Source organism: Procambarus clarkii, chromosome 33, assembly GCF_040958095.1.
Source record: "Procambarus clarkii isolate CNS0578487 chromosome 33, FALCON_Pclarkii_2.0, whole genome shotgun sequence".
NCBI classification, from domain to species: Eukaryota; Metazoa; Arthropoda; class Malacostraca; order Decapoda; family Cambaridae; genus Procambarus; species Procambarus clarkii.
The window spans coordinates 29,206,756-29,229,115 of record NC_091182.1 but is presented as its reverse complement, the minus strand read 5'-3'; the positions used below and the strand labels follow the sequence as shown (position 1 = coordinate 29,229,115).

General features: G+C 47.2%; 2 protein-coding genes across 5 annotated transcripts in view; both read right to left on the bottom strand.

The window, feature by feature from the left end:
* Nucleotides 1-22,360, bottom strand: part of LOC123765268 (carboxyl-terminal PDZ ligand of neuronal nitric oxide synthase protein) — a 497,901-nt gene that overhangs the window by 454,047 nt on the left and 21,494 nt on the right. For 3 of the 4 annotated variants that reach the window (XM_069335509.1, XM_045753792.2, XM_069335508.1), the window contains exon 1: nucleotides 8,047-8,129. The exons of the other annotated variant lie outside the window; for it this stretch is intronic. The gene's annotated coding sequence lies outside the window, so the exon portion shown is untranslated. Of the gene's footprint in view, nucleotides 1-8,046; nucleotides 8,130-22,360 lie in introns of those variants that run through there. 4 annotated transcript variants of the gene reach the window in all.
* LOC138370784 (collagen alpha-2(V) chain-like) lies at nucleotides 10,090-13,186 on the bottom strand. The gene is made up of 2 exons (XM_069335386.1): nucleotides 13,104-13,186; nucleotides 10,090-12,595 (listed from the first exon to the last, which is right to left on the bottom strand). The coding sequence occupies exons 1-2, from the start codon at nucleotides 13,184-13,186 to the stop codon at nucleotides 10,090-10,092; spliced, it is 2,589 nt and encodes an 862-aa protein (XP_069191487.1).

Below are 22,360 nucleotides of genomic sequence, written 5' to 3'. Positions count from 1 at the left end.
CTGTGTCAGGATTTTACTCAATAAAGTTAAGCTAGAAACATTAATCCCGACAGTAAAATCCTACATTTTAGAGAGGAAACTATACTTCCGAACATTTATAGTGTCAACTGGTATCCTCTTTTGTTGAGTTTTTATAACATGACTGTTGAAATTGAAATAAGTTTATTGAGGTAAAATACACACAAAGGGATGAGGTAGTTCAAGCTATTCTCACCCCGTTCAGTACATCGTGTTAATACATACATTGACACACATCACAAACAAACATATTACCAAACATTGAGAGATAAATATATATACATTTCCTATGACTTGAAAAACCTCAACTGATGAGGCTATGTGTACCTCATAACGTCTTAAATTATTTTTAGGCTAGATTAATGGATTCATAACGTCTTTGGTGTTAACACGACATTTATCCAGTTAGGCTTTCGACTGAAAACTGTGTCATTATGAGAAACGAGGGGAGTGGCCAGCCTACTGCCCAAGCAGGAAATGCCGTGCAGATGACATAATGATAGCGAGAGATCTGTGTCACGGAATTAACATCCTGACAGGATGGACCGAGAAAGAATAAAGCGAGAAATAATACAACAAATGAGAAATTCAAGTGTACGTGTTCACCGATCGGTGATCTTAATACTAAATCACTATGAAAATCATGATTCTCATATGTTGCCTAGTCCTTTTTTTTTTTTAATTAGGTCAGACATCATAAAACTAGCTATGCTTTGATTCGAAAATGCACTTCAGCCCATTGCTGTACACTGGCCTATTCGAAGTGTCATTTACCCTCGGCAATAAACAAAATCCTGAGTATCCTTTTTTATATCAGGTTAAGAGAGGAATTACCAACTGACTTGAGCCTAACTGCCAAGAAGAAACCTAACAACCACATCTAAAGTGCTCCTGATCACCCAGGCTGTGAAGCTTAAGTTACTGCCAGCACCAACAGCCTTGCCGTATGCCAGCACCAACAGCCTTGCCGTATGCCAGCACCAACAGCCTTGCCGTATGCCAGCACCAACAGCCTTGCCGTATGCCAGCACCAACAGCCTTGCCGTATGCCAGCACCAACAGCCTTGCCGTATGCCAGCACCAACAGCCTTGCCGTATGCCAGCACCAACAGCCTTGCCGTATGCCAGCACCAACAGCCTTGCCGTATGCCAGCACCAACAGCCTTGCCGTATGCCAGCACCAACAGCCTTGCCGTATGCCAGCACCAACAGCCTTGCCGTATGCCAGCACCAACAGCCTTGCCGTATGCCAGCACCAACAGCCTTGCCGTATGCCAGCACCAACAGCCTTGCCGTATGCCAGCACCAACAGCCTTGCCGTATGCCAGCACCAACAGCCTTGCCGTATGCCAGCACCAACAGCCTTGCCGTATGCCAGCACCAACAGCCTTGCCGTATGCCAGCACCAACAGCCTTGCCGTATGCCAGCACCAACAGCCTTGCCGTATGCCAGCACCAACAGCCTTGCCGTATGCCAGCACCAACAGCCTTGCCGTATGCCAGCACCAACAGCCTTGCCGTATGCCAGCACCAACAGCCTTGCCGTATGCCAGCACCAACAGCCTTGCCGTATGCCAGCACCAACAGCCTTGCCGTATGCCAGCACCAACAGCCTTGCCGTATGCCAGCACCAACAGCCTTGCCGTATCATGTTACCTGACGAGCTCGGTTAGAGAAGGAACCTCTGAGATAATGGAAGTCCCAGGCACGCCTCGGGGTAAACGCAAGGATCACCATCTGCTCGAGTTTCTATATATTCATAAAATACAACGTAACCCCAATAGAAAAGTCCCCAATCATGAGCAGCGGCCAACAAGATCACGTTATTAAAGGTTTATTGATCCCTGACAGTCGCCGAAGGTTGATTGAGTATCTTGTGATGATTCCGGGAATCAATGTACCTAATCTCTAACCAGTCCTGCAGGTTTGCAGTCTATTCAACCATACTGTTAAAACACAACTGATCGCAGTCTGACTTATGAATCACAGCCCAGTTGATCAAGTATACTGGTATATAGTTAATCCCCAATCGCCTTTTCCAATTTAGCACTGATATAACACTTCGCATGACACTTAGTTTGACATATTTAGTCGTATAAAATTACCCTAACTTCAGGTTCCCCGTTCGAATGTGTTTTTTGTCTTAAAATTAAATAATGCTGTAGCAAGGAAACATTACTGTTTTTGCAAGATATATATTTTTTCCTCGGAACTTGTAAAATTGGAAGGTTTTGAGTAAAATTCATATTTCAATACAGCAAAAATAATTACTGTACACAGGGATACTACAGTAATCAGGAAATATATCAAAACACCATGCAACATACTCGAGAGCTATGCAAAAAACAGCGTATGAAGGAGACGCAGGGGGAAATTATACTCTACTCTTTCAAGTTGCTCTATTACTCGTATGCTTTGACGGGTTTTGGCACCACAGACTAAGACGCAAATGACGTGACAAACTGCCCTGCCTCATCATTGTTCAAACAAAACTCATCATTCGAACGGGGGAACCTGACGTTAGGCTAATTTTATATGACTAAACATGTCAAACTAAGTATCATGCGAAGTTTAAGAAAAGTATACATGATGCATTAACACTTAAGAGTACATAGTTAAAAATGACAAATTTGCGTCCCATAAGAGTGTCTGGAGAACACAATGCAATGCCACATGGATATGCCGCTAGACAGCAGAAATCAGTTGACATACTTGTGCAGTCACGATCTCCAGGGAGCCGGTGAAGGACGCGACAGGAAGCGCGGCATTGGGTAACGGATGTATGTAAGGGTAATGGTTAGGCTTCTCAGGGAGGTAGTGTGAGCTACAAAATATCACATTTCGTAAACAAATCCACAAGGGCCGTGACGAGGATTCGAACCTACGTGTGTGAGCATCCCAGACGCTGCCTTAATCGACTCGAAATATCAAATAAAATAGCAAATATCGTATACTGGTGCATTCCGGTCTTTGTAATTTTTCTATTAGACTTTTAATGTTTGGAGCAATATAGTTTTGACAGTGATGGAGCACCCATGTCTAGTTCAATTTCATCCTTTGTTGCATGCTGATTTAGCTGGCAAGTGTCAACATGAATAATTATATTTAAGATGGCACTGGCACCCAAACAAGACAGAATCGGAAACATTTAGGCCTGTACAGCAAGTTTATTTTTCCTAGACCATTACGACAAAACTGAGGACCCAAGAAATCGTCAAACCGATGTAAATTTGGTCTTCCAATGGGGGACACAAAAACTGTTCAATGAAGATGAGTTACAGATCCTTTGGTGAAAATGGAAAAAATGATAAAATGCGGTAATCACGTCGGAAGACTTTACTTTTAAGAACATAATAATGTAGCTGTCAAAACAGCAAGAATAACTGGATAACAATAACCTTTAAAACAAAATATTATCCAATAATGGTAATTTTAAAAGGCACTAGTGCTATCTAGGGGTGGAATATTGTTGCACACTAACAGCCCCATTCAAAGCTGGAGAAACCGCTGACCTGTAAAGTGTACATATATTTTTTTACTGCCCAAATCCATTGAAATGAACCATCTAAATAACTGGGAACGCTTAGAATTTTTGCAAACTGTATTCATTAGACCATAGAATTGTGTGAAACCACGGTTAGGCATCAGAGGCCCGAGACTGTTCAACACGCTTCCACTACACATAAGGGGCATAACTGGCAGATCCCTCACAAGTGTTCAAGAGAGAACTGGATAAGCACCTCCAAAGGATACCTGATCAACCGGGCTGTGACTCATACGTCAGGCTGCGAGCAGCCGCGTCCAACAGCCTGGTTGATCAGTACAGCAACCAGGAGGCCTGGTCGACGACCGGGCCGCGGGGACGCTGAGTCCCGGAAACACCTCAAGGTAGGCTTCAGTGGACGTCTTGGTATCCTTGTGGGTGCAATAGTACCCCAGGCTGCATTTTTTTTTTTTTACTATGGCGTGGTGCAGTCGACTAGAGCGCGTCTGGGAACACAAGTGACATAAGTTCGAACCCTCATCAAAGCTCCTTTTGGCTTTGTTCACTGATGTATCACGTTTGTGTGATTTCTGTGTATATGCTAGGAAGCATATTAGGAAGTGCAATGGGGCTCCCCCAATGAAAATCTGAGGTTAAATAGCCAAAATGACAATTCTCTCAACATCATGGGGCTCAAGGCTTCCAATTTTCAACACACACACATCATACATATGGGGGCTGAACTAGCCGCCCTCTCAGTGTTCAAACTAGAACTTGATAAACACCTCTAAAGGATACCTGATCACCGGGGCAGAGATTCTTATGCCAGGCTGATGTCAGCAGCGTTTAACAGTCTGGTTGACCAGACAACCAACCAACCAGGCCTGGTAGAGTCCGGATCGCTTGGACAATGGTTTCCAGAACCATCATCAGGAAGATGCTAGGCCTAATCCATCCACCAGTTTCATTCACATTAGGCTTAATCCATCAACCAGCCTTCCTGGTGCACTTGTGTTTACTTTCTTTTGGAAGGACTTTACACTTAATGTTTTTTTAAGTCGTCTCGTTATGAGGCCTAGATCAAACATTTTCCGATATTTTTTTACTCTCTATAAGAGAGAGTAAACGTAATACTCTTAAAGTACTTTGAGAGTATTACTTTGAGTTCACTCTCAAAGTAAACTTCCCCGTTTACTTTGAACCTATAAAATCCATTGCTTGTTCTAAGCTACTGCTCTTACGACCTTCTTATCCCACCATGCCGTTCCTCCTCTCCTCCCTCCTGTTAATGCAACTCCAGACATTTCCTTGACATTCTTAACCAAACATTCATTTCCTTGTAGCTTACAGCCTACACTCCACAACACGAGTTAATTTGCATAGTCTCAGTCTCTCTCTACAAGATCACTTGCCAATCTACTTGTTTTTTTGTTTCTCTTTGTTTTACCGCCTGGATTCTAGTGAATTAAACTATGATCACCCTTTTACCACTTAATGTTTTCTTACATTATATAGAATTGGACAAACCTCCATATAATATTCTAACTATTCCCATATCACACACTTAAGCATAGTCTACTTTTCTCAACAAACACATAGGCCTAGTTAATTTTACATTAATCCAATTTCATTATTTACCCTGCATCATGTACAATCTTATATGTAAATATGTAATACGTAACTCCCTTTCATTGAATAAATCTATCAATCTACAACTATTGTCATCTATTCCTAGAAACATCAAAATATCCTAATATGTCACATTTTGCCATTTAGATAACCTATTACCATTATTCTAGAATTCCTATGTATCAAAGGGTATCGAACTCATTTGATCTGCAACCCTTCCACAAAACTATTACTCTTGTAGCAAAGACCTGTATCATAAGTTAAAATTTAACATAGAAACAACGCTGTCCAAAAATATATTCTCATGTGCTTATAAACTTAAAATAGTAACCTAAATGTTATTAAAGCAAACTAGGAACGTAGTCAGTACAAATATACTTGTACTCGATTGTGATTTTAATTTAGAGATACACTTTTTATCCTACCATGCAAAACAATATTATGCTAAACATTATATATCCGTGGCACAGACCCTGGCTATGGTCACAGACCTCTGGCTATGGTCACAGACCCCTGGCTATGGTCACAGACCCCTGGCTATGGTCACAGACCCCTGGCTATGGTCACAGACCCCTGGCTATGGTCAGTAACCAAAAAAAATTGGGAGATTTAATTACTGGTAATAATGAATTTCTGTTCTTGGTGTGCAACAAACAAGTACACAGGCCAGTTCCTGCCTAACACAATATACAGAAAGGATATTAGTACTTCCATTGCATTACACTATCCAAAAGTTAGGAAAAAAAACTATAGCTATGGATAGAATGTAGGTTTGCCTATTGCCTTCTTTCCAGGGACCCTACACAACTACTGGTAGAAAACGTGACTTTAGTAACAATCCTTATTTTGTACTTACATACATAGTAACCGTAAGTACTATATTATTTGACGACAGGCTGAACACACAACAGTTGCAAAATAAGATTAGAACAGCGAGTGCCGTTAATGACATTATTTGGTGTGTCATGCTGAGCTTGCACAGTACTCCATTTTAATAATTTAGCATTTTATTGCATCATTGTTTGGGCAGCACAACAGGATCCATGAAAACATTCGAGTCATTTGTAACAACTTGACTGACTCGACTCCTGGGGTTTACTCAGGGAAGGATGCCCAACCCCACACAGCTTAGTATACTGTATTTACTTTCCCAAGCAACGCAGAACAATGGGGGACCTCAATAGATTACAAAGAACAACTTCATGTCAACAACAGAACGAATTGCATCCTATTACTCTTGCTTCCCGATCCCAATTACAACAAACTCAATACTTGTTACACCGTATTTAAAATCAGCAGCGAAACCATATCGCCATCTTCTTGTCAATCACCTGTCACCTGACCCCTGACGGAGCCAGACACCTGAGCCAATGCAGCGTCCACGGTAGGAACTTGTGGTTGTGCCCTGGTCGGCCAAGCAACTCTAGCCCCCCCCGGTGTTCTCATGTGCTCATCAAACTGACTGGTTCAACACCAGCTGGAATCATTTGTTTACTTTGAAGAGATAAGTATATAGAGTAGACAATCGGCGCTACCGCTGCGGGCAGCATACTTGTTGATTCTGCGCGGGGAAACCAACCAGATCCACTGCCAACTTCCTGCGTTATTTTAGGAAGTGTAACACTGCCCCCATCCCAGGGGGTGTGTAGTACACTCTCCACACAACACCCGCAATCAACATCCACATCTTGATTGGCAACACACGGCGGTTTAATCGTTATGAACCCACCCCTCCAAACTTATTTGCAAGAGTCAACAGCGCACGAGGGGGGGGGGGGATGCCCAGCCGAGTGACAGTGCCAAGAGCCATAACCTCTGCTGTACTGGCGATGGTGGGGCCCCACACAAACTACAATAAGGGTGGGTGGCGTAGACACGTGTCCCTCTAGACATTTTACCATGTGGGGGCTCCCTCAACACTGCCTACCTTCCTTCCCCCCCCCCCCCACTACAGACACACACACACACACACACACTATTTAACGCTGCCAACGGAACAAGTATATGTTCTCAGACCTCCCCCCCAAAGCCAGAAACGTTTCTGTTGCTGTCTTCGCTGTACGAACCCTTCCACCTCCCCCTCCCACCACGACACACACACAAGCCTACACACACTTTTCAAAGCATTATATGACAAAGAGTGCTGGGAAGACGGGACACCACGAGCGTAGCTCTCATCCTGTAACTACACTTAGGTAATTACACACACACACACACTCAAGCCTACACACAAGCTACCCAAACACACACACACAGGCACAGGCCTACCCAAACACACACACACAGGCACAGGCCTACCCAAACACACACACACAGGCACAGGCCTACCCAAACACACACACACACAGGCACAGGCCTACCCAAACACACACAGGCCTACCCAAACACACAAACACAGGCCTACCCAAACACCCACACAGAGGCCTACCCAAACATACGCGCACAGGCCTACCCCCACACCTGCCCCGCCAGGGAGCCCACAGTACCCACATGCCCACCGCTGCCCCTGGCCGGTATTACTAAGCGGGACCTCCCCTCCGCACCCTGGGAAAAATTATTCCAAACGTTTTCAAATTGAATGTTCCACTCGCGTTCATCCACCACGCTGCCGTTACACCCAACGGCTCATTAAGACGATAATTAAGACGCTACTGTAACGTCATATGTATATGTGTGGGTGTCGTAGCAGGTAATAATAAATATCGGGTTTGATGTTGGCTAAAACACTCGGGCCAACATTCACGTTCTCGAATTTTTTTCTCACTTTCCTCCTCGGTTTCATTGACAAATATTCACTTTTTCCATTCAATATTTCCTCCACGGTAAACCACACTGGACTAGCATTTCCTTATGGGTCACTTAATGGCGGTGGGTTCAAATGTCACAAGGGATAGGAGGGCGACGCGAGAGCGTACCTCCGCACACCAGCACCTGGACTCAGCGCCCAGAACACTGAGTGACGAGGCAGCTGAGGCGCCGCTGGCCTCCTCCCCCAGCTGGTGTGTGTGTGTGTAGTTACAGGCGCTGACGCCAGGGGGCCGAGGCGCACACCTGGGGTCACGCACACCTGGGGTCACGCACACCTGGGGTCACACACCAGCCTCTAGCCAAGTCAACTCTCCTCACCTCACCAACCTCTCGCTAGGTCAACTCTCCTAACCTCAATACACCAGTAACACTCACCAGGTCAACTCTCCTCTCCACACAATCTCAGAATTTATAACATTCCCTCTAGATACAACATCAAACCACCTGCGGCATTGTTAAACTCGACGGATCGTCGTGTTGAGTGTATTCGCCTATTTGTGCTTGCGGGGGTTGAGCTTTGGCTCTTTGGTCCCGCCTCTCAACTGTCAATCAACTGGTGTACAGATTTCCGAGCCTACTGGGTTCTATTATATCTGTGTGTGTGGGGGGAGAGGGTGAGGGAGTACAGCAGAAGCAACAGGTCAAGGTGAAAACAAAAATTCCTTGTAGGCCTAATATTGTAGTATTAAATGTCTTGAAAGAAGAATTACTAACATATCGGTAGAAATGGACATTTTTAAAAGAATGCAGAATACATTTTCCCTTGATAGAAAAATGTTGTGAACACAAGCTACTCAAAGCCGATGTAAATGTTAATAAGTAGACCAAATTATTGTGCTACTTGTATTAATAGCACTAATTAAAATAATGGTCATTAAATAATAATAACTTATTACTAATAATGGGAAAAACAAAAAACAAATAATCCAAAGACGAAAATAAACACAGTAGCATACAGGGTGATCCAAAAGTGTTCCAGAAGATGAGAGGAAATGTCAGCACTGTGGAGAAATGCCCCACTGACCACTGGACCATTATCTAAAACAGCGTATAGCTACGAACCAAATACGATTTCAATTAAGATTTAACAGTAGAACAAATCCACAAGGGCCGTGACGAGGATTCGAACCTGCGTCCGGGAGCATCCCAGACACTGCCTTGCCCAGAACCTGGGGACGCAGGTTCGAATCCTCGTCACGGCCCTTGTGGATTTGTTCATTTGATGCATCACGTTAGTGTGATCTCTGTGTGTAATTTAACAGTAGAAGCTGTTAAACAGATTGGGCATAATCTTGCCAGCGCCAACATTCAAGTCATAAATACTCATACGCCGCCTTAGATAGAAACGAGAACCATTTTGTGGGCCAGCGAGAGGCTTGGGGTCCACGCAGGACCATCCCTCCGTCAGTATTAGGCTACGAGTTCAGTTTAGATTGTTTTCCTCCAGATTTGTCACTCAAAGGTTTTATCTGCGGTCGTGTGACAGAATAAATTCTCCTTAATAGAATTCAGGGCCAATATACCCGACACAAACCATGAACTCTCAGTGTCCCGTAATATGTGTGAAATCACTAAAGAGCAAGGCAAACTTTCCATTATTATTTTTCTGATTTCTCTTGAAGTACCTGTTTAATGTAAGCAGACATGTCACCAATAGACGCCTTCTGATATCAAAAACAACATTTTTTTTTTGTTACACGGCATCAACTCCCAATATTACTTTCACAATGCTTTTGGCACGTAGACAGAGTTAAGGTCTCTGGTCTCTGGCCTCCGCAGCGCCGCCCGGCCGACTCTGGCCTCCGCAGCAGCAGCAGCAGCAGCGCCGCCCGGCCGGCCGACTCTGGCCTCCGCAGCAGCAGCAGCGCCGCCCGGCCTGCCGACTCTGGCCTCCGCAGCAGCAGCAGCAGCGCCGCCCGGCCTGCCGACTCTGGCCTCCGCAGCAGCAGCAGCGCCGCCCGGCCGGCCGACTCTGGCCTCTACGAAGCCACCCAAAAGGTGGCACGGGCATGAACAGCCCGTAAGTGGTGGCCCTATGGAGCCATTACCAGTATCAATAGCCAATACTGGAGATCAGCGGAGGTGCAACTGCACCCTGCGTGATGGGAGATGTCTCCCCCGTGGTGATGAAAGAATGTGAATGTAAGCTGCTATGATTTATAGGACAACGCATTTTGTTCGCTGGGGGATTGTGACGTTAAAATGCGATGTATTTTGAGGCCAGATTGACCGTGGGGCCAGGTTGACCGTGGGGCCAGGTTGACCGTGGGGCCAGGTTGACCGTGGGGCCAGGTTGACCGTGGGGCCAGGTTGACCGTGGGGCCAGGCTGACCGTGGGGACAGGCTGACCGTGGGGACAGGCTGACCGTGGGGACAGGCTGACCGTGGGGACAGGCTGACCGTGGGGACAGGCTGACCGTGGGGACAGGCTGACCGTGGGGACAGGCTGACCGTGGGGCCAGGCTGACCGTGGGGCCAGGCTGACCGTGGGGCCAGGTTGACCGTGGGGCCAGGTTGACCGTGGGGCCAGGTTGACCGTGGGGCCAGGTTGACCGTGGGGCCAGGTTGACCGTGGGGCCAGGCTGACCGTGGGGACAGGCTGACCGTGGGGACAGGCTGACCGTGGGGACAGGCTGACCGTGGGGACAGGCTGACCGTGGGGACAGGCTGACCGTGGGGACAGGCTGACCGTGGGGACAGGCTGACCGTGGGGACAGGCTGACCGTGGGGACAGGCTGACCGTGGGGCCAGGCTGACCGTGGGGCCAGGCTGACCGTGGGGCCAGGCTGACCGTGGGGCCAGGCTGACCGTGGGGACAGGCTGACCGTGGGGACAGGTTGACCGTGGGGACAGGCTGACCGTGGGGACAGGCTGACCGTGGGGACAGGCTGACCGTGGGGACAGGCTGACCGTGGGGCCTGGTTGACCGTGGGGCCTGGTTGACCGTGGGGCCAGGTTGACCGTGGGGCCAGGTTGACCGTGGGGACAGGCTGACCGTGGGGACAGGTTGACCGTGGGGACAGGCTGACCGTGGGGCCAGGTTGACCGTGGGGACAGGCTGACCGTGGGGACAGGTTGACCGTGGGGACAGGTTGACCGTGGGGCCAGGTTGACCGTGGGGCCAGGTTGACCGTGGGGACAGGCTGACCGTGGGGACAGGCTGACCGTGGGGACAGGTTGACCGTGGGGCCAGGTTGACCGTGGGGACAGGTTGACCGTGGGGCCAGGTTGACCGTGGGGACAGGTTGACCGTGGGGACAGGCTGACCGTGGGGACAGGCTGACCGTGGGGACAGGCTGACCGTGGGGACAGGCTGACCGTGGGGCCAGGCTGACCGTGGGGACAGGCTGACCGTGGGGACAGGCTGACCGTGGGGCCAGGCTGACCGTGGGGCCAGGCTGACCGTGGGGCCAGGTTGACCGTGGGGCCAGGTTGACCGTGGGGCCAGGTTGACCGTGGGGCCAGGTTGACCGTGGGGCCAGGTTGACCGTGGGGCCAGGTTGACCGTGGGGCCAGGTTGACCGTGGGGCCAGGTTGACCGTGGGGCCAGGTTGACCGTGGGGACAGGCTGACCGTGGGGACAGGCTGACCGTGGGGACAGGCTGACCGTGGGGACAGGCTGACCGTGGGGACAGGCTGACCGTGGGGACAGGCTGACCGTGGGGACAGGCTGACCGTGGGGACAGGCTGACCGTGGGGCCAGGCTGACCGTGGGGCCAGGCTGACCGTGGGGCCAGGCTGACCGTGGGGACAGGCTGACCGTGGGGACAGGTTGACCGTGGGGACAGGCTGACCGTGGGGACAGGCTGACCGTGGGGACAGGCTGACCGTGGGGCCTGGTTGACCGTGGGGCCAGGTTGACCGTGGGGCCAGGTTGACCGTGGGGACAGGCTGACCGTGGGGACAGGTTGACCGTGGGGACAGGCTGACCGTGGGGCCAGGTTGACCGTGGGGACAGGTTGACCGTGGGGACAGGTTGACCGTGGGGCCAGGTTGACCGTGGGGACAGGCTGACCGTGGGGACAGGCTGACCGTGGGGACAGGTTGACCGTGGGGCCAGGTTGACCGTGGGGACAGGTTGACCGTGGGGCCAGGTTGACCGTGGGGACAGGTTGACCGTGGGGACAGGCTGACCGTGGGGACAGGCTGACCGTGGGGACAGGCTGACCGTGGGGCCAGGCTGACCGTGGGGACAGGTTGACCGTGGGGACAGGTTGACCGTGGGGACAGGTTGACCGTGGGGACAGGTTGACCGTGGGGCCAGGTTGACCGTGGGGCCAGGTTGACCGTGGGGACAGGTTGACCGTGGGGACAGGTTGACCGTGGGGACAGGTTGACAGTGGGGCCAGGTTGACCGTGGGGCCAGGTTGACCGTGGGGACAGGTTGACCGTGGGGACAGGTTGACCGTGGGGACAGGTTGACCGTGGGGACAGGTTGACCGTGGGGCCAGGTTGACCGTGGGGACAGGTTGACCGTGGGGACAGGTTGACCGTGGGGACAGGTTGACCGTGGGGCCAGGTTGACCGTGGGGCCAGGTTGACCGTGGGGCCAGGTTGACCGTGGGGACAGGCTGACCGTGGGGACAGGCTGACCGTGGGGACAGGTTGACCGTGGGGACAGGCTGACCGTGGGGACAGGCTGACCGTGGGGACAGGCTGACCGTGGGGACAGGTTGACCGTGGGGCCAGGTTGACCGTGGGGACAGGCTGACCGTGGGGACAGGCTGACCGTGGGGACAGGCTGACCGTGGGGACAGGTTGACCGTGGGGACAGGTTGACCGTGGGGACAGGCTGACCACGCACCTCCACCGTACGCTAATCATGCTTCGGGGGCCACGACTCGCCAAGCATTTACGTAAGCCACCACTTACGGAACCTGTTCATCTTTCCTCAATCTTGGTGGCCTAGTTTACATTTATTGCACAGTTCGTGGCCTTCGCTGTGCTACGAGGTTGCATATAACAACCTCGCCCCTAGAAAGAAGCCCAGTGCCTGCCTGCACTTACTGGGACGCATCAAGTGCTTCTGTGCCCTCAGCAAGACAAAGTGTCACAAAGTGCTTGTGTGCCTGCGACAAGCAACCAAGGGGGAGGTCAAGGCCCAGTAAATGCACCATCAGCACTACACTTGCTCATCACATTAACAAACAACATGTTTTTATACCTCATATCTCGCTGGAACCGGTTGGCATCCTTGTGGTGGAGTGTCCAAGCCGCACTTATGGCAATAATGAGTGCTGCACACATGAAACCTCTTGGCATAACCTGTTTAGACGATTTGCGTCAAATATATTTTATTGGATGCAAAAAACTAACCAAACCGCAGTGGACATCAAACAGCATCAGCTTTGTCATGTGGAGGGAAAAGAAATGACCCTTTTAATAAGACTCCCGCATAGGATGCTCTCGAAAATGAAGTACAATCGGTATGCATTGTGTGTTACCTGTTTCTAAGATACGGGCAAGGAGGGGGTAGTGTAGTGTGCTTGCTTCCTTAAGGCGGGTGTCGCAATTATCAGTCGCTTGGTGCATAGGCACAGACGCCAGAGGACCTACGTCAGTCAAACTCACGTTTCTTAACTAACGTCAGTAAACCTACGTCATGAAAATGCTCATGTTTTTGTTTAAATTCCATGCTGGCGACCAACGCTGGCGACCAACGCTGGCGACCAACGCTGGAGACCAACGCTGGAGACCAACGCTGGAGACCAACGCTGGAGACCAACGCTGGAGACCAACGCTGGAGACCAACGCTGGAGACCAACGCTGGCGACCAACGCTGGCGACCAACGCTGGCGACCAACGCTGGCGACCAACGCTGGCGACCAACGCTGGAGACCAACGCTGGAGACCAACGCTGGAGACCCAGCTGCAGGAGCGAGAAACATTCACAGCATAAAAGTGGAAGATATTCATGTTACATCTTGGCGCTACGACTCGCTTAAATATTACTAAACAGCCCCGCGATGATGGTTTCAATGATGTAATATATATTCTGAAAACCAATATATATATATATATATATATATATATATATATATATATATATATATATATATATATATATATATATATATATATATATATATATATATATATATATATATATATATATATATATATGTCGTACCTAGTAGCCAGAACGCACTTCTCGGCCTACTATTCAAGGCCCGATTTGCCTAATAAGCCAAGTTTTCCTGAATTAATATATTTTCTCTAATTTTTTTCTTATGAAATGATAAAGCTACCCATTTTATTATGTATGAGGTCAATTTTTTTTTATTGGAGTTAAAATTAACGTAGATATATGACCGAACCTAACCAACCCTACCTAACCTAACCTAACCTATCTTTATAGGTTAGGTTGGGTTAGGTAGCCGAAAAAGTTAGGTTAGGTTAGGTAGGTTAGATAGTCGAAAAACAATTAATTCATGAAAACTTAGCTTATTAGGCAAATCGGGCCTTGCATAGTAGGCTGAGAAGTGAGTTCTGGCTACTAGGTACGACATATATATATATATATATATATATATATATATATATATATATATATATATATATATATATATATATATCTTATGGGAGCACTATTCTGCATTATACTTGTACTAGTATACCCTAGTATATTAACATATACTGGTTTTCCCTGGAACACGACCCGCCAATCAGTTTACAATCAGGTCACCAATTATCGCTGAATGAACAGGAGGGAGAGGGGGGGGGGGGAGGGCGAAACAGCTTACGATATGCGCCTAAGCAACTCTCCCTTGACTAGGCTCGAACCCAAACAAAATCGCTCTGCGAGATGGGCGAGTGTGCTGCCACAACCCTCCACAAAGTTCTAAATAACAATGCTATACATGCCACATGGTACTAAACTTTATTTGTTCATAGAGAGACTCACTCTCACTCTAAGATCACTATCAGTTCCCCTGGAAACACAAACCGAAACTGTCTCTATTTTCTTGTTACAACTTGTAATAAAATTGTTACATCTTGGCTTAACGTGTTTATGACGTATTAGAACGTTGTTACAACTTGCTATATTGGTTGTTATAACTAGTTAGGTGTTAAAACTTGTTCGAACGTTGTACCAACGTCGTAGTTTCAGTGTGTGTTTGGCGGGCGCGATCCTCTTTACACACATCTGCCAGTTTCCTTTCACTCAATCTTTATCATCCTTCCTCCTGGAGCCTTGCTTCGTACAGTCAATAACAACATTTTCTCACCAACATTTCATTTTCATCAACTATTCTCACCTCACCAAGCTCCAATATGTGATCACCTATCCCCCCCCCCCCTCACCCATCTCATATCACACACTTAAGCAGAATTATCTCAACATAGCCATATACTAAAAAAAAATGCCCTGAGCCATGTATATTTATGTATAGTCTCATGATTAGAATATGTATTAATAATACATAACGTTCACTGAATAAATCTCTCAATATACAAGTCACTTATTCCTGTGACACCTTCACCGTCCATCATTCCATTCTTCGGGGTTAATTGCCACTTTATCGTTCAGATAATTCAGATAATTGTTCATTACAATTATTCCATTCTTCCTAGGTATTATACCAAGGTTTCCCTGTTACTGCACAATAACTTCCTACCTTCCTCACCTCGGCTACCACATGGGTCGTATATAATCAACCCGTCCTCCTAATAGACGCATTTTGACGTAGTAGTTGTACTAGAAAATGTCAGTGGCTCGCGAAATTGACGTACTGTCCCGTTTTCTGTTTTGGGTCCTCTGGTGGGTCAGAATACAGGACACGTTAGTACGTTAGTTTCCTGATGTAGGGAAATCTTAGGAGGACGGGCTGAAATAATAATTTCATTCATTCATTCATCCTTTACTCATTCAAACTTCAATTTCACATTGAATGGGTAATGCATTGCCCATACAACAGGCATATTCCTTACTTCTCTCACTATCATCCTGTTTCTCACTTGTTCCCCTCATATTCCACACTGCTATACGAACCTGCCTCTGTTTTTATAGGACCTGTAGAGGCGCGGCTTCTCTAGACCTTCAGTGAGAGGAACGTTCTCTAGACCTTCAGTGAGAGGAACGTTCTCTAGACCTTCAGTGAGAGGAACGTTCTCTAGACCTTCAGTGAGAGGAACGTTCTCTAGACCTTCAGTGAGAGGAACGTTCTCTAGACCTTCAGTGAGAGGAACGTTCTCTAGACCTTCAGTGAGAGGAACGTTCTCTAGACCTTCAGTGAGAGGAACGTTCTCTAGACCTTCAGAGGGGAACGTTCTCTAGACCTTCAGTGAGAGGAACGTTCTCTAGACCTTCAGTGAGAGGAACGTTCTCTAGACCTTCAGTGAGAGGAACGTTCTCTAGACCTTCAGAGGGGAACGTTCTCTAGACCTTCAGAGGGGAACGTTCTCTAGACCTTCAGGGAAAGGAACGTTAGGGAAGGATGGCTCCCAGCCCAATACGCATCGCCTATAACGTAAGGAATGCAAGGCTGACTACACCATATATTGGACAATAAGATTCTATGAATGTTCTTGGTTTTCATCGAGGCTGTGTGTCCTAACAACAGTACTAGTGGTGGTGGTAGTCTTAATTGTAATTACAGGATGAGAGCTACGCTTGTGGTGTCTTCCCAGCACTCATAACGGTGGGTGTATACTCACTTAGTTGTGCTTGCGGGGGTTGAGCTCTGGCTCTTTGGTCCCGCCTCTCAACCGTCAATCAACTGGTGTACAGATTCCTGAGCCTACTGGGCTCCATCATACCTACATTTGTAACTGCGTATGGAATCTCCCTCCACCATTACTTAGTGCATTTCATTTACTAACTACTCTGACACTGAAAAAAGTTATTTCTACTGTCTCTGTGGCTCGTTTGAGTACTCGGCTTCCACCCGAGTCCCCTTGTGCGTATACCACCCGTGTTAAATAATACATCCTTGTCTACCCTGTCAATTCCCCAGAGAATTTTGTATGTGGTGATCATGTCTCCCCGAGCTCTTCTGTCTTCCAATGACGTGAGGTGCAGTCCACGCAGCCTTTCCTTATAACTCATGTCTCTTAATTCTGGGACTAGCCTAGTGGCATACTTCTGAACTTTTTCCAGTTTAGTCCTGTGCTTGACAAGGTACGGGCTCCGTGCTGGGGCCGCATACTCCAGAATTGGTCTTACGTATGTTTGTGGTGTGAGAGAGAGAGAGAGAGAGAGAGAGAGAGAGAGAGAGAGAGAGAGAGAGAGAGAGAGAGAGAGAGAGAGAGAGAGAGTGAGTGAGTGAGTGTGTACGTACACACACGAGAGTGTCCGTCTCTTTCAAAGTTGGAGACCAGATGCTTAATGCTAGCCTCACCCAAATTTTCAGAGGGAATGGTCTGGGATGTAGGACGGACATAGGCTGGTTGGAGTAGGCCTAATTTAAATGCTTTAAGAAATATTAACAATTGAAAACACCTAAGCAATTTTCAAAGACACAAGTCTGAATTATGCCATGTGATTAATGTAGAGTTGGTACTGAACAAAAATTAGTTTATCAATTGTAAATGTTATTGGCAAAGTGTGGAACCGAATTGCAGGAAAAGTTGGCATCTGCAACTAGGACTTAAGTTGCAACATTACATCATTAAAATTAATAACCCACATTATTGGACCAGTGAAACTGGAGAAGCCCCACTCTCTCTCTGACTGTATTGAGCTAAGTCAATACATAATCGTAAAGGACTTTAGACCTCCTGGCCTCTTGTACCACCAACTGTGTAACTATTTTATTGACTCAGGTGTTCTGGACGACATCCTAACAATTTACCCAAAATTTGCTTGTCCATTTTAAAGAATGAAGAACAATTTTTATTTATATTACTTCTAAGCTGCATCACTTATGAACCCATCCCTGCCCTTGTGTGGCAGTGCACAGTAGAAAGTTGTTTTCACGTATCCATACATTAAAACATTGATTGTAACCATGATATATATGTGCTTCAGCCTACAGTTTAGACCTATTGTCTTATGTATGACCCTCTGTCCTGCGTGACAGTGAATACCAGCATTATCCTCACTTTAATAAGACCTATCAAAATCCTCAGATTAGGCAAAATTGTAATTAATTTTGTCAATAAAGATGTTAATAATAATAAAAGTAAATACATCACATCAGTGAGTCAATACTCACCATTGTTCCAACGTTTTGTTCATTCTGAAGGTGAATAATGAGGATAAAATTGTCCCACAAACCTCTCCTCCCTCCCTTCCCCCCCCAGCCCACAACTATCTCCACCGGAGAGCCGGTGGCTGTGTGGATAGCACGCTGGACACATAATCCTGTGGCCCGGGGTCGATTGCCGGCGAAAAAAAAAATAGGCAGTTTCTTTCATCCTGATGCCTCTATTACATAGCAGTAAATAGGTACCTGGGAGTTAGACAGCTGTAACGGATTGCTTCCTTGGGGAGGGGGAGGAGAGTGCGAGAAAAAAAAAATAGTAGTAACAGTTGACTGATTGACAGTTGAGAGGCGGGTCGAAAGAGCAGAGCTCAACCCCCGCAAGCACAACTAGATGAATACAACTGGCTGATGAATCATGAGATATGGACGAGGCAGGCATCAAGCAGACGCTGAAGCAGGCGCTGAAGCAGGCGCTCAACAAATCATCAAACAAGTACACCACTAACAAGCACAAACGTCAGACGACGCCAATATATATATATATATATATATATATATATATATATATATATATATATATATATATATATATATATATATATATATATATATATATATATATATATATATATATATATATATATATATATATATATATATATATATATATATATATATATATATATTTAGATCTCGCAGAGAAACCTGCCCAACAGCCTTAAGTATTGCATTAATGACCACCCCCCCCCCCCCTCCCCCCCCCCCTCCCCCCCCCCCCGCTGTTCATAAGGTTAGGGACATATTTTCTCCTTTAATATCAAAGTTGTTGAACGAGTTAGTATAATTGGCGGCTGACCCGTTGTTAATTAAAGAGCAGAGTGACCACGTGTAGAGATAACAGGTGTGGGTGACCTCTTGCCGGATCCACCCCTCCCCCTCGCCTCTGTCATCCACACCTGCCTGGTCTTCGAGCTCCCCCCCACCACACACCTACATCAACCCACACCTGTAATGAGCTGGTGAGAGATACGCACAGATGCTGCGTTTCCGGTTTGGTATTAAAGTACGTGGGAACGTCTCCTGAGGCTGGGAGGGGAGGGGGGGGGGGGTCTGGTAGTGCAGGCTTGGGAGGGGGGGGGTCTGGTAGTGCAGGCTTGGGAGGGGGGGGGTCTGGTAGTGCAGGCTTGGGAGGGGGGGGGTCTGGTAGTGCAGGCTTGGGAGGGGGGGGGGTCTGGTAGTGCAGGCTTGGGAGGGGGGGGGGGGGGCTGGAGGTGCAGGCTGAGGGGGGGCCTAGCTATACTCAGCAGTGGCCATGTTGACAATGGGGTGACATGACTGACGAAGGTGTAGAGCAGGAGGTGGGTGGGGCCACACCCCCGACCCCCCCCCCCCCACACACACCACACCACCTCTACACCCACACTATACATCAACCACCACACGGGGATGACCTCACTGTACGAACCTATACAAGAACACGCACCACTGACAAGACCTAGGGCCAGATTCACGAAAGCAGTTACGCAAACACTTACGAACCTGTCCATCTTTTCTCAATCTATGGCGGCTTTGTTTACAATTATTAAACAGTTAATGAGCTGCGAAGCACCAGGAGGCTGTTTATAACAATAACAACAGTTGAATGGCAAGTTTTCATGCTTGTAAACTGTTTAATAAATGTAACCAAAGCCGTCAAAGATTGAGGAAAGATGTACACGTTCGTAAGTATTTGCGTAAGTGCTTTCGTGAATCTGGCCCCTGGCCTATCAACCGTCCCCGCAGATAATTGATGAAGATTTAAGATCTCATAAGAAAACACAGTCGCTTCCTGCAGACAGCCGGACACAACAACGTGGCTGAACACTAAACACCCAACTCCACACGTCACAAAATAGAGAATGTGACAACCTTTCAGTCCTAGATCATTATCACGTAGTTGATGTTTAATTTAAACAAACAAGTTTCAATGACAATGACCGTTCCATTAACGAGCTCAAACTGTGTGTCGGACCTAACGAGTTACTGAAGCTACAATGTATTTACATCTTATTAAAAATAAGCTAACAGGACCGGAACCAATTAAATCATTAAGGTTACAGGGAACATCTGGCCGCAGCCGACTTTCAAATTGAGTCAGTAACTAATAACACATCAATGGACAAAATCCCCGCGACAGTGAATGACAAAAATCCCCGCGACAGTGAATGACAAAAATCCCCGCGACAGTGAATGACAAAAATCCCCGCGACAGTGAATGACAAAATCAGGGCAAGAGTTAAAGGTCGTAAGATCAGTCAAGAAGCTCTCAGGTAAGCAGTCAATAAGATCAAGACTACACAAGCACGAGAAGAGGAAGACTACGTCTCTTGGAGACACTGGTTGCTTCTCAAGGATATCAAGTCGGCTCTGGCCTACTGGGACCACACTGGCAGGCCTTAGATATAGGCCTTAGGACCTGATATCTTAGGGCCAGATATATATACGCCTCAGGGCCAGCACACGATAATCTATTAATGAAAATCTATTCCTACATTAATTTCAGAAATGTATTCAATTTATTGGAAAGAAGAGTTGATTATTTGAATTATTAAAGCAAGAACGCACACAGCCTAAACATTAAGAAACATTTAATTTAGATTAATTGACATCAAGGTAATGGTAGACAATATTTACTGATTAGTTTATATTCCAGCATCGATTAAAATGTTTCCTACGGATTTCCTTATTAAAACAAATGTTAAATAATTTGTTGGCTGGGCAAGGTAGTATAAACACAAAATTGAAGTCAGAGTTGTTTTAATTCAATCAATAAAGGTCGTGGAATCTGATGTAATTACACAGGCGAAGTGTGTGTTAGGGTCAGTTCCAGACAATATTGACCGATATGCACAGCCGTCTTTCTAAATTTATAAAATATAATGTGTGTGTGTGTGTGTGTGTGTGTGTGTGTGTGTGTGTGTGTGTGTGTGTGTGTGTGTGTGTGTGTGTGTGTGTGTGTGTGTGGTGTGTGTGTGGTGTGTGTGTGGTGTGTGTGTGGTGTGTGTGTGTGGTGTGTGTGGTGTGTGTGGTGTGTGTGTGGTGTGTGTGTGTGGTGTGTGTGTGGTGTGTGTGTGGTGTGTGTGTGGTGTGTGTGTGGTGTGTGTGTGGTGTGTGTGTGGTGTGTGTGTGTGGTGTGTGTGTGGTGTGTGGTGTGTGTGTGGTGTGTGTGTGGTGTGTGTGTGGTGTGTGTGTGTGGTGTGTGTGTGTGTGTGTCTAAAGTCGAAGGCCAGATGTTTAGCGTTAGCCTCACTCAACTTTACAGCTTTACAGGGTGACACATTGGTGGTTGGGGATTGTCATACGTGGGGTCAGGGGTCGGGGCCCCCCATTGCCTCCCGCCTTTAATAGTCGGTTTTTATTGCGACAGAAAAACTACCATAAAATCTGAAATAGCGGATTATTTATCATATTTTTTCCAACAGGGAGAGAGAAATGGTAGGAAGAGGGAGATGAGGGAGAGGATGGGGGAAAAGATGTACACAAACACTTCGGAAATGTATTCATATAAATTTGTTGAGGCCCCGAATGTAAATTTGGGGCCTCGCGGCTGAGTGGACAGCGCTCGGGAGTCGTAGTCCGAACATCACATGAAAAGTGTTTAACCAGGATTATCAAGCTCACCTAAGAGTCAAGTTACCTTCAGTACTAGAATGAAATGCATTTCACAAGAGAAGACATGACAGAAGACTTGACAATTAGTAAGGAAATGTTTGGCGTAATGTCTAAGGAACCTGATCAGCGGCAAATTTAAGTTAGCCAAGTTATCATGCATAAACCAAATTCTTGAGGTTATCTTGAGATGATTTCGGGGCTTTAGTGTCCCCGCGGCCCGGTCCTCGACCAGGCCTCCACCGCCAGGAAGCAGCCCGTGACAGCTGACTAACACCCAGGTACCTATTTTACTGCTAGGTAACAGGAGCATAGGGTGAAAGAAACACTGCCCATTGTTTCTCGCCGGCGCCTGGGATCGAACCCGGGCCCACAGGATCACAAGTCCAGTGTGCTGTCCGCTCGGCCGACCGACCTCCCCCAAAATAGTTCTCTTAGTTTTACCTCTTGAAACTCAACTGGAAGCCCTCATCCGAGAAAGGATAGGAAGGCTTCACAAACCAGCAGGCTTCCTGTCCCAGCCAGGGCCTTGGATATGGTGATAGTCGTGTACATCAGGGAGTCACAATTCACCATCATCCCTCTACAAGCAGGAAGTGTAAACTTTCAGCACAATCGTAAACCC

What these genes read in the sequence shown, in the direction of transcription:
- LOC138370784 (XM_069335386.1), bottom strand. Translation starts at nt 13,186, where the DNA reads ATGTGTGCAGCACTCATTATTGCCATAAGTGCGGCTTGGACACTCCAC. An exon ending in CGGTTCCAGCGAGATATGAG is followed by an intron (nt 12,596 to 13,103) that starts GTATAAAAACAT and finishes CCCCACGGTCAG; the next exon opens with CCTGTCCCCACGGTCAGCCT.